At 32.6% G+C, this 13094-nt stretch overlaps 1 protein-coding gene across 1 annotated transcript in view; it reads left to right on the top strand.

Moving 5' to 3' along the window:
* Window positions 1-1865: 1865 nt before the first annotated feature.
* The window catches only part of LOC108724283 (proteasome activator complex subunit 4B), a 19798-nt gene continuing 8569 nt past the window's right edge, over window positions 1866-13094 (top strand). The window contains exons 1-8 of the mRNA XM_018450591.1: window positions 1866-2110; window positions 7306-7446; window positions 7896-8061; window positions 8149-8547; window positions 9138-9286; window positions 10506-10825; window positions 11017-12016; window positions 12217-12490. Of these exons, the coding sequence (XP_018306093.1) occupies window positions 1866-2110; window positions 7306-7446; window positions 7896-8061; window positions 8149-8547; window positions 9138-9286; window positions 10506-10825; window positions 11017-12016; window positions 12217-12490 (2694 nt within the window). The remainder of the gene's footprint in view (window positions 2111-7305; window positions 7447-7895; window positions 8062-8148; window positions 8548-9137; window positions 9287-10505; window positions 10826-11016; window positions 12017-12216; window positions 12491-13094) is intronic.

Genomic DNA, 13094 nt, shown 5'->3' with positions numbered 1-13094 from the left:
GCTCAAGATTTGAAATGATCTTAAACTAGTGTATGAACCAATCAGAGAGCCGTATTAGCATCTTAAGCTATTGCTTGAGATTTAAGATCGGACTATGGATTCCTGTCTAAGACCGGACTATGGATTCCGGCCATAGATATTCGAATATAGACAAGAATTGCTGAAAAACGGCGAACCAATCAAAACTAGCTGTCTGATGTCGCGACTCTAATTAGAAGGTCTAGTTGAAAGCATCCACTCTAATGGCGCGATCCCATGATGCGGAACGTATACGCAATGCGGAATTGGTGGTACAATGTCCGTCCAATCGCAAGCATTCCGTCAATTGCGCTCCGTCGATATGTCTTTCTAAACCAATCATGAGCGTTCCGCCAATTGCTTATTGCGTCAATTCCGCATCATGGGCATGGGACCGCACCATGGCTGCGTTCAGGAATTACGCCTAGATAACTCTAGGGTGCATTTTTGTTATAATATACGTAAAGCCGGAATCAGACTATGCATTAAAGATTGAGATGGAAAATTGAAAGATTGAAATTTGACCAATCAAAACAATAAAAACTAAAATTCCTTTATCCTCATTGGTCAAATTTCAATCTTCACTCTTCAATCTCAATCTTCAATGCATAGTTCCAGCTACGTAACTTATAGCTTACACGCATTCTACAATAAGCCATTAATCATAAAGGCCATGGCACATACCTTCCGTACCAGTATCCATAAGACGTACCGTAAGAATCAGCCAATCACAGTAGAGAATTCTTTTGAACTCTTAATTCTAATTGGCTGATTCTTACGGTACGTCTTATGGTTACTGTTACGGAATGTATGTGCCTTAAATCAGAAGTTAGAAGCTGGAAATCTACGACTTAAGACTCTACGACCGCTACGACTTCTATTGTAGACACCGCATAAGAGTTATGAGTTAAGGCCATCACGCGTACAAAAATTTTATTCGTAATTGTAAGGCCGTAGGCAAATGGGCCAATCACAGTCGAGCGTTTAAAAGCGTGAGATCTTAATTTTGATTGTGATTGGTCGATTTGTTTGCGACCTTACAATTCCGACTAAAATTTTTGTACGTGTGATGGCCTTTATCTGGGCGTAATTCTTGGGATACAAAATCCCCTGGGGGTCGATTGTGTATCTCAAAATGAGATGAAAATTACAAAAGTGAGCAAATTTACTAGAATATTCATAATTTAATTGGTCAATAACTAGTGAATTTGCTCACTTTTGGAATTTTCACCTTATTTCAAAATACATACCTTGCTTTCCAACAAGGACACAGTCAGACACTGTGTAACACAGTGGGTCGTTTCATCCTTGTTTAACGTTGGCAAACACAAGGATGAAACGACTCACTGTGTTACACAGTGTCTGACTGTGTCCTTGCTGGAAAGCAAGCTATGTCCTTGCTGGAAAGCAAGCATAATCGATTCCCTGGGAGCTTATTACGGTTTTTGTGACAAAGTGAAAATTACAAAAATGATCAAATTCACTAGAAGTTAACCAATGAAGTTATAAATATATTAGTAAATTCAATCACTTTTGTAATTTTCACTTCGTCACAAGAAAATATAATAAGCCCCCTGAACGCAGCCCATGACTCACTGAGGAAGCTAGGAAATTTTAAAACGATTTCACTCGGATGGCAGCGCTTTCTCGTAAAATAGCTTAGTTCAGACTATTTGAATGATAAACATGGCTCCTAGAACGCAAACATGACTTGTTGAAAATGAATAAGAATAAGCAAGTTGTCATTGATTTAACTGCGCGCAAGTTATTACCGCATTATTCTTCATCGAACGTGGCTTTAGTGTTAATCAGATCTAACCATTGACTGTTGAATACGTGACGAGGTTATGATGAATGAGTGCGATCGTGATGCGGAGAACAATTCAATGATGTCGTCTTTGTCATCATTCAAGACAGATTTTGCGGAATTTCGTCCGCAAAAGGAGCTGGTGTACAATAAATTGTTGCCCTACGCAAATGAGCTTGATGAGGAGTCGCGTATATGGCTCGCTGAGATCAAAGGAAATTTGGGACGCGCGGTCATGCTACGTGAGCTATTACCAAGCGTTTTTTGGTCGGACAGATTGATTTTGTAAGCGACGAAATTTCGCTTTTAGAGCATAGAAATACTTTGTACAGTATACGAATGCTGTTTTCCTTTTAGGAGACACAGTTGTTCTATCTTGGCATCCAATGAATAACAAAATTTGAATGACATTTGTATCAGTTGTGTTTTCTAATAGAAAAGCAGCTCAAATGTTAAGCCTAATCTACAATGTGCTCTTTGTTTCCTGTTTTTTGTCTTTTACTACTTTTGACGTTTTGCTTTTTTTCCTCTTATCCAGTTTTCGTTTTCTATTGTCTGAGATAAAATATTGTCTGACAAACTTTAGAATAGACAAGAAACATGTAAAGAGAAATGCATTGATAATATGGTTGCAAAGAAGGAAAAAGGTATGAGATAAAAAATAACAGGAAGCAAAGAATTTATTATAAGTTAAGCTTTAGCGGCTGTACACAATCAAAGGAATAGAGAATAAGGATTTCAACCCTTGTCACAAATGTATTCCATATTACATAATAAGTTGAAATTCTTATTTTCTGTGTACAGCCCCTCAAAAAAAAGAAAAAAGTCCCAAATGTTTAATGGGGATTCTATAATGAGTCTCTGGCTATGTTTACACCATGCACTTAGTCTGCGACCTATACGATAGGTCTTTGTTTAATATACAGGATAAACAAGGACGTCTATTGTATAGGCCACGGCCTAAATGCACGGTATAAACATAGCCAATAGTCAGTAATCAGTAATTAGTAATCAGAAGTCTTAACATATAAGACTTGGCTATTGACTAACTTCACTGATTAATAGCGTTTTCGATTGGGAAAAAGTTAGTGCGTACCAGTGCGCACTCAATTCATATCATTACTGGACGAGTTCCATGGGTTGCATTGAATAGTGCAAGTTCAAAAGAATACGCCAAGATTTTCAGTGCTAAAACTGAAGTGTCATTTCGAGTAAGATTGTAAGGGCTTAACTAGACTGCAGGAAGAACGCAGAAAAATAACCTCGACATCTCATGTTCATAACTTTAAGTAATGATTTTTTACTATATGTAATTAAATAATATATATGATATCAAGAATATCATATATGTACATACTTATAAATAATTGTACACATTTGCACGCTGTAAATTACAGATTTGCTTGTCTCTACTGTATATCCTTTTATACTGTGACAAAATGATACACTGATATCCTATATACGTATTCAGTGCACTGGACTGGCACCGTCAAAATATCTCGTGCCACTTAGTGTGCATTGAGTACGCACTACGCAAGTGTCGTGTCAAATGAACACGTGACACTAGCATTGACACTGCCTAGACACTGCATAGACAAGTGCGCATTGGCACTGCCAATCGAACACGCTCTTGACACTGACAAGGGAACCTCTTGAAGTGTCAAATTCTGATTTTCATGGAGCTTTGTAAACTTGTAGCTTACATAAAGACATGAACTTAGAAAATATCAGTTGGTGCGGAAAAACGATTTGAAGGGGTGAAATCACTCCTTACGTATACAGCGATTTTCAGTTTTTTCCGTTATATCTCGAAAATTATTCGAGATATAAAAAAATGTTTTATACAAAAGTTTTACAACAAAATTAGCTCTATTCATTCGCGTTTTTAGAATAATTATTTACCAATTTTTTTTCAAAATTTTCGAAAAAAATTGTTAAATAATTATTCTAAAAAAATATCATTGGCGTGAATAAATAGAGGTAATTTTATTGTAAAACTTTTGTATAAAACATTTTTTTATCTCTCGAATAGTTTTCGAGATATAGCGGAGAAAGCTGAAAATCGCTTTACACACGAAGCCTAATTTCACCCTTCAAACTCTATGTTGGCAACAATTTTCAGAACTTTTTAAAAAAATTATTATTTTTAAAAATATTTATGGTAGATAGAAGTAATTTTATTATAAAGCTACTTGTAAGTAAATGTCTATCCCAAGAAAATGATAAAATGCTACCATTTCCACACCACCTATCATGAGATAGATAGCATGGTGCGCTTTTTTTATAGTAGTTTCTCCAGTAGGCCTATTCCACTCTAATTTTTTTATGCACGAATTATTCCAAATGTCGTCATTCCTCCCTTGACTACTTTGGAACATTTAAAAAATGTGTTAAAAAAGATATATTATTATTATTATTATTACATAAAAATTATCTTGTATCTTGTATCTCATGTACATTATACTTGATATAAAAATGACGTTACTGTCACGTTAATTAATAATATTAATCAAGCACGTACATTATATGTGATATAAAAATGACGCTACCGTTCCGTTAATTATTTATATCAATTAATTAACGGGACAGAATAGCGTCATTTTTATATCACATATAATGTACGTGCTTGATTAATATTATTAATTAACGTGACAGTAACGTCATTTTTATATCAAGTATAATGTACATGAGATACAAGATACAAGATAATTTTTATGTAATAATAATAATAATAATATATCTTTTTTAACACATTTTTTAAATGTTCCAAAGTAGTCAAGGGAGGAATGACGACATTTGGAATAATTCGTGCATAAAAAAATTAGAGTGGAATAGGCCTACTGGAGAAACTACTATAAAAAAAGCGCACCATGCTATCTATCTCATGATAGGTGGTGTGGAAATGATAGCATTTTATCATTTTCTTGGGATAGACATTTACTTACAAGTAGCTTTATAATAAAATTACCTCTATTTATCATAAATATTTTTTAAAATAATAATTTTTTTAAAAAGTTCTGAAAATTGTTGCCAACATAGAGTTTGAAGGGTGAAATCAGGCCTCATGTGTGAAGCGATTTTCAGCTTTCTCCGCTATATCTTGAAAACTATTCGATATAAAAAAATGTTTTATACAAAAGTTTTACAATAAAATTACCTCTATTTATTCACACCAATGATATTTTTTTAGAATAATTATTTAACAATTTTTTTTCGAAAATTTTGAAAAAAAACTGATAAATAGTTATTCTAAAAACGCGAATGAATACAGCTAATTTTGTTGTAAAACTTTTGTATAAAACATATTTTCTTATATCAAATAGTTTCGAGATATAAAGGAAAAAACTGAAAACCGCTGTATGTGTAAGGGGTGGTTTCACCCCTTCAAACCGTTTTTCCGCACCAACTGATATTTTCTAAATTCATCTCTTTATGTAAGCTACAAATCCACAAAGTTTCATTAAAATCAGGATTTAACACCTCGAGAGGTTCCTTTGTGAGTGCAGCCAGTGCACTCCAATCGAAAACGATATTAGACTTAGGACTACTTAAGACTTTTGACTACCGACATCATTGTAGAAGAAAACTTAATAATAATTAGCCTAATAAGCCTATTTGAGCCAATCACAAGATATTTATTGTATGAATTAACAATTAAAGAATTAAATCATTACATGTATATTAATCGTAATTCATCGTAAACGTTTCGACCTATGGTTAAGGTCCTTATCAATACTTCAATACGCATTAAAAATATATCTGAATTGTCCAACTATCATCATGGTATTGTCCAACGCTTTGTAAGTCATCAAATTCGCTAGTTTATTAAATACAAAACAGATTTTAATATGTATGTACCTATATACTAATAAAACTAATACTTAATGTCTAAAAATATACATGTAATGATTTAATTCTTTAATTGTTAATTCACACAGTAAATATCTTGTGATTGGCTCAAATAGGCTTATTAGGCTAATTATTATTAAGTTTTATTCTTCTGAGCCTTGAACATTACTTATATTTATTGTAGAAGAACCCTGGTAGGGCCACTTAGGGATAATAGGGAGTTTTTGCAATAACGTGAATCCAGATACGGTGAACGCTAAAGTCACGTTATCCTTTTCTTAATTAGTTGTTAAGAAGAAGATAACCTGACCTTAGCGTTCACCGTATCTGGATAAACGGTATTGCAAAAACTCCCTAATATAAACTACAGATAATACTCGTCAGATTGACCCATGAAGTTCCAAGTGATCCCTACACTTTTGTTTTACATCCTTGTAACTTTGAGTGTTAATCAAAATTTTTAGATCACAATTGGTATTTAGAATTTGAATGAGTCGGTTTTTAAAAATTTTGACTGGAATGACAAAAATCTACGAAAATACATTCTGTCAAGAAAGTACCGGGAATTTTCAATTAAAACAACATTTTCACATAGAATCATCAAAATTTATTGGGTCGCCTTCAAAATAGGCTCCATTTGCTCCAATACATCTATGCCAACGGCACTTCCAATCATCGAAACATTTTTTATAGGCGCTTTCCGGGATGGCCTTTAGCTCTCGCGCCGAATTTTGTTTTATGGCTTCAATCGACTCAAAACGGGTGCCACGAAGCGGCAATTTTAGTTTTGGGAAGAGGAAAAAGTCACAGGGGGCCAAATCCGGCGAATACGGTGGTTGCTGAAGCACGTTCGTTGAGTTTTTGGCGAGAAAGTCGGTCACAATCGTTTGCTCAACGTAATCACCCATAGTAAAAAATCGGCACTACTGACATCGACTGACTTAACCAGCTGTTGCAAACACACTGGTTGACAGATCCCGCTCAAACTTGGCATAGTAATTAAGGACAGTGGTACCAACCTAGGAAAAAAAAATTTTACCTGCCTCATTGCCCCGCCAGATTTAAATCGACAATTGCCGGTACTTTTTTGACAGAATGTATATTGTATATGAAGGTTGAAAATGAAATAAAGGAAATGATCTTTTTTTTACCTTTTTATGATCACATATTCAACTAATGATTGATTTTGTCTACTTTTTTAAATATACATATAGAATAAATCAATATAATTATTATTTGAGTTATCTGTAATAAAATAATTATAGAAGCAATTATTCAAGAAAATAGAAATGTAAGAAAAAAATTTCATTTCTAAATACCAATTATGATCTAAAAATTTTAATTTATAACCTGAGTTATATAAGGATTTAAAAAAAAGTAGATGTCTCTAGAATGGTAGAATTGATTTGTATAAAAAAATGACACTATTACAAAAGGGCAAGTAAATTACCTGCATTACACAAAGTTTTATCTCCGATAAGCTTAAAATTTTTAAATTTATATTAATTAGGTACCATTTGCTCATTGTCAATTTATTGAGTAACATCTGCTTTCTAATATGTTCTTTAATTTTTTTTTATACTTTGTATTATGTCTACTTTATTATGACATTAGATTAAATTGTTTTTCAGATATATAGAACTATATGGAATGAAGTTTAGTAAAAACGATCACATAGCATTTATAAAATTATTGTATGAGCTTGTTACTATACCAAATTTGAATGCAAACTTTATCAACAAATTTTCTACTACTTTGATTTTATTGTTAAAGTAAGTGAAATGGAAATCGAAAAATATATATATAAAATATCATTAAGTTATCATTTATTATATTATTAAATATTTTCGAGTACATCTAAGAAAATTTTAAAAGATTGTAGTTAATAAAAAATAGTTTATATATAATTTTAACATAAGTTGTGATTAGAAAATCTGTTCTATGAGAGAATGAACTTTATTTGAATAGAAAGGCAAGACTCTGAGCGTAGATATACATAACTTTATTTTTTTTTTAACAGAAACAATCGACATAATGTGTTATTAATTTTATTGTTTCAAGTAATTAAACATTGAGATGGAAATGTGATAAAGATCTAGTCATAATGAACAGATTTTTTGCTGCAAAAGTTATTATGAAATAGAATTTATTTGACATAATCTTTAGTTGATATAATCTTTAGTTGACATAATCTTTAGTTGATATAATCCATTTTTTTCAGGAAAAAAAAATTAATTAGTCCAGATGAATTAGAACTTCCATGGAGACCTTTATATAAGATTATGGCACATTATTTACAGCGCAATACAATTGGAATACATCGTAACCCTTTGTGGTTAAAAACTATATTACATTGCGTGATCTATTCCGTAAAAATTTATTTTCCCGTAAGAACGAACGATTTTTTTCTTAAGGAAAAGAAACATTCTGATCAGATTCGGCATATGACTAATTTTGTAACATTATTGTAACAGTTGAGCGCTACGCAAGAAATATTAGATGAATTAAGACCGAAGCTTTGTCCTCATGATGGATTAACAATGTGCACAAGTCTTCAGATTTTAGAGTGTTTTTTGCCATTGCAACTATCTCCTGAGCATCATTCCATCGGATATCAGTTATGGTTTGATGAGTTTATGACCATGTGGAAGGTATGCCACAATGGTCCACAATGGGAAAACAATATGATGTGTTTAATTGCAAGATTGGCAGCTTTTAATATTGGGTATATTGATTGGGAATCGTATATTCCCTTCATGTTTACTAGATTTATACGATGCTTAAATTTGCCAGTGACATATAAACAGACGCCAAACAACCTGAATCATAAAATAGAAATGTCATCAATAACTATGTGGATAGTAGCGACTTTGGTAAGATATTATGCGTATAATGTAAATATGAATAAAAAATATATGCGGATACATACTTATATATACAGGATGTCTCACAACTACCGCATTTCCTCTTAAGGACATATGAGATAATTTTGAGACGAAAATCCTAATACAAAAATGTCGAGACTACAATAATTTTTTAATTATGAGCTAATTTTAAATGCTTATAAGTCAAAAACCATTTTACTTTTATAGCCTCTATTATTATTTCTAGATTCTTTTAAACATTCTAAGACGAAAATCCTAATACGAAAATATCGAGTCTATAATAGTTTTCGAATTACATACTATCTTTAACCAATTATAATTCAAAAACTATTGTAGCCTCGACATTTTTGTATTAGAATTTACATCTCAAAATTACCTCAAGAATACGTTCTTAAGAGGAAATGCGGTAATTGTGAGACACCCTGTATATATACACATGTCGACATAATTATTGCAACATAAATTTATACCAAAATTTTACGTAACTTCAAGTAAGCATAACTCCGTGAAAAATGTTCGTACTTATTGTACTTTATTTATACATACTCATGCCTTATACACATACTCATGCTTTACAGGGAAATGGCTCAAGTACACAGATATATTTGGAAAAGTTCTTGAAAACTATAGAAACATATTTTTATCCAGCAAATTTTGGGCGGTGGATGGTAAAGTTAAAGGAACTCCTTGTCAAACTTCCATATCATTTTATCATACGTTTACATGTGTACGTAAGCAGTTAAAATATATTAATTTTTTCTTTTTTTTCCGTCTTTTCTTTTTTCTGTTCTATTTCTTTTATTTTTCTCTATTTTCTTTCTACCTTCTTTTCTTTCCCTTTCTGCTTTCTTTTTTTTTAATTACTACAATATCTAGAAAGTATAATTATAGTTTAGTGAATTAGGGTTTGAACGGAAAAAAATTGTATACTGGCATTTCTTCTCACAAAAAGCTTCGGAAAGCCATCAGGAAAGAAATGTAATATGTTTGAGACTTGTGACTCCTGTGAGAAATATGCGAAAAGAATTGTGCTAATTGATTTTTCAGAAGAGAAAAGAATTGGACTAATTGATTTTTCAAGATGAAGAAATTAGATTTTTCGCAGGCAGGTTTTTAGAGAACAAATGACTTTTGCAAAAACTAATAAACATTTAAGGCTGAAACAAGGGTGCATTTTTTCGTCGTAACAAAAACTACGTTTTATGAGAATTTCAAAACATACACATCTAGATGAATAGAGAGCGAGTGAAAAAGAGGCCTTTTTCGGTGATCTTTATTTTTTTCAACTTAATTAATATACGATCTTAACGTTATACGTCTCATTTTGTAGGAATTCGAAATGGAAGAATATTCGAAAGTATCTACCTTTTACATTTTTTATAGTAAACTTTCTTCCATACAATCAACCTCTTTCGTTCTATATGAGCGAAAAATCTGCTGTTTGCAACTTGCCCAATTTTTTTTCGCATATTTCCCACACGAATTACGAATCTCAAACATACATTTCCTTCCTGGCTTTTTCATGAAAAGAAATACCAGTTTACAATTTTTTTCTGAAACGATTATTTTTCAGTCTAATTCTACTGAACTAAATATTAAAATAAATTACAGACAAAAATGTATAGGGAAGTAGGAGTCAGCTGCAGCAATCAATCGAATTAATATGTTCAATTTCCATTGAGAATGACTTAAAGTCTTAAAGTAAATCAAAACGCGTATGAATATATATATTTAAAATATTGTTTTATCAGAAATGGACTTCTAAACTCTTTTATTGTTATACTTGCGCACGAAATATCACGCTGACTCATACATTCTTGACTGTAATTTGTTAAATACCGAGAAAAGTCCTATGCTATTATAAAATATTAAAATATATATTTTTATATGTATATGTTATAGACTTTAATTGGTTGATATAAAATACATTTTTTATGCGATTTCAGAGAGAGATATACTAAACCAACATGGGAAACTCCAATTCCTGACAATTACAAATTAACTGATTCTGACATTGATTCTTTCGTTAAGAGTATATTGCCAGTAGCTATGACGGCTATGTTTAATAAAGTTTGTGTAAATGATGCATGTCAAGCTCTACAGCATCTAGCTACTATGAGACCAAATTTAGTAATACCGGACATGTTGGAAAGAATGCACTCTACATTTGATTCTTTGACTGAGCCACATAAACTTACAGCTTCAATGATTTGTATGGTAGCTGTTGCCAGACCAATGGTGCAAGGTTCTAGGAATACAAACAAAGGTATAAAACTTGTACTTACAGTTATGTTTCACAGAGATATTTAAGATAAAACTCTAAAATACTTTTTCTTAATTCAGAACAGGAATGTTCTCTACTCAAAATTTTTTTTATATATGCCGAATCAAATCTTAGTTCTTTTTTCGAATCTGAATCGAATCAACAAAATGCAATATAACTATTATCTTTCACAGGTTATGCTTATTCAGAAGGACCGATGCACGTGTTGCCATTACTATTTTCGTTGTTACCCGGAATTGATCCAAATGACGTTGGAAAAACTTTTGCTACGTTCCGTCTTATTTCCGTTTATGCCACGTTAATTCCCATTGTGGATTCTTCCAGATCGACCGCGATTATGACAGAGGAAGAAAGGATAGTCTGCGAGGCAACGTCGCGCTTCGAAGATTTCGTATTGCAGTTCCTGGACAGAGTGTTTATGTTCATAGATTCCAGCTCATCAGAGAATGTGCGACTCGAGAACCGCGATGGTAACTCGAAGAGCAAGTTGGAGTCAATTGCGGAAGTAGCGCTTTCCGGTGTATGCGCGACTCTTCTGAGAGAAATGAGTGATGTAATCTTTGAAAGCGCCTTGCACAAGCTGCGCACATTTATGACTGAGCGAATTCTCGAGACCAAAGTCGCGGGTCAACTAGCGGCAGCCGTGTACAATACTTTTTCTCACATTAACGGATGCGATACTTTGCGCGCACTATTACCTGCACTCGCACAAACGATTTTGCCGTTAGTAAGCGAGGAAGAGGACATCTTGAAGGAGGAAAATCTAGACCACCGTCTCTTACATGCTATGCTCATACTGTCTGCTATCGTTGACACACCTGGCAATAATTTGATACCACATATGGATACACTGTTCAAAGTTCTCGATCGCGTTCTTCTTTTGAGATCGATAGACGGCAATAAATTGGCCTGTCATTTATTGAAGTCTATTCTGTCGTCATTATCGACGATAACTCCATGGCAGTATAGATCAAATAAGAGAGACTATAATGATTCCAACTATCCTTATGTTAGAGAATGGGGTCAAAGTGTGGATCTTGATAATTTCTGTATCAATTGGTACATTCCCGGCGAAGAAGAAATCGCTGCTATACAACGAATATTCTCAAGATATTTAATGGTTCAAATTGACAAACTTAATAGATACTGCAAAGATACTAGCATATTGAGTAGGTCAGTTCACGTATGGTTTTTGTTTCAATTATCTTATATTACGTATAGAGTTATTCAAATTAAGATTCAAATTTTTAACAAAGATAGAGGCACACATTTTAACCTCTTTACAGACATACATATAAAGTGGTATTTAAAAATGCATATTTTTTACACATAAAATTCTTAACTGTTAATAAATATAAATAAATAAACTGCAGGGAAGAATTATTCGCTAGTTTGAACATCGTATGCAGTATTATTAGAGGTTCCGAATCTGTCCTACCATTGTGGACAGAAACACCACTCGAATTGATGAAATCTTCCGTAAAATGGAATGTATGTATGATACCTACATGTGGTATAAAGAGACATGTTACAATGCCTGATGGAAGCAATGTTAGACATTATCTCGTCGAGGTCATGAGTCAAATCCAACGGACAATGCTCGAAAACGCGGAAGACAATACGAAGAGTTTCTTTGGATTAATACGGGTATGTATATATTAACCATTGTAAAAATATGCATGATGTCCCATTTTAATTTTGTCACTAAAATATGTAAAATATAAAAAATACGAAAAAATGATTCAGAAAAAATATACGATTTGAAGGAGGATAAATAATAATATAATCAATAAATAATAAGAATTTTACTGGACCGTACATTCGAAAATTCATCAATACAAAATAGGAGTAATGGTCGTGACGGTCAAAGTTAGATCTTTAATGCTCAAATAATTCAATCAGAATTATATATACTATATATACTATATATAAATATATATACTATATATGTACTTACATATCATATTTGTAGTTATTCCTTAGAACATATACTACTGGAAGAGGAATTGCCTATGCTGACCCGTATACTAAGATGAAGCCAACATCTGTGCGAGAGAGAAAGGTAGAGACTACTTTTCTCTCTCGCACAAATGTTGGATTCACGTTCAGCGCCCTATTTCTCTTCCAGTATATATGTTCTAACAGTTATTCGAACTGCGCGCCGAATTATTTTTCCGGACTATATAAACGCAATTAAACTACTGTAGTAATATCGCGAATTAAATTAACAAGCAATATTAATAATTTGATG

Source organism: Mycetomoellerius zeteki, unplaced genomic scaffold (assembly GCF_001594055.1).
Source record: "Mycetomoellerius zeteki isolate Tzet28-1 unplaced genomic scaffold, Tzet1.0 scaffold287, whole genome shotgun sequence".
NCBI classification, from domain to species: Eukaryota; Metazoa; Arthropoda; class Insecta; order Hymenoptera; family Formicidae; genus Mycetomoellerius; species Mycetomoellerius zeteki.
Note: the sequence above shows the minus strand (reverse complement) of the source record. Positions and strands in the feature narration are given on the sequence as shown.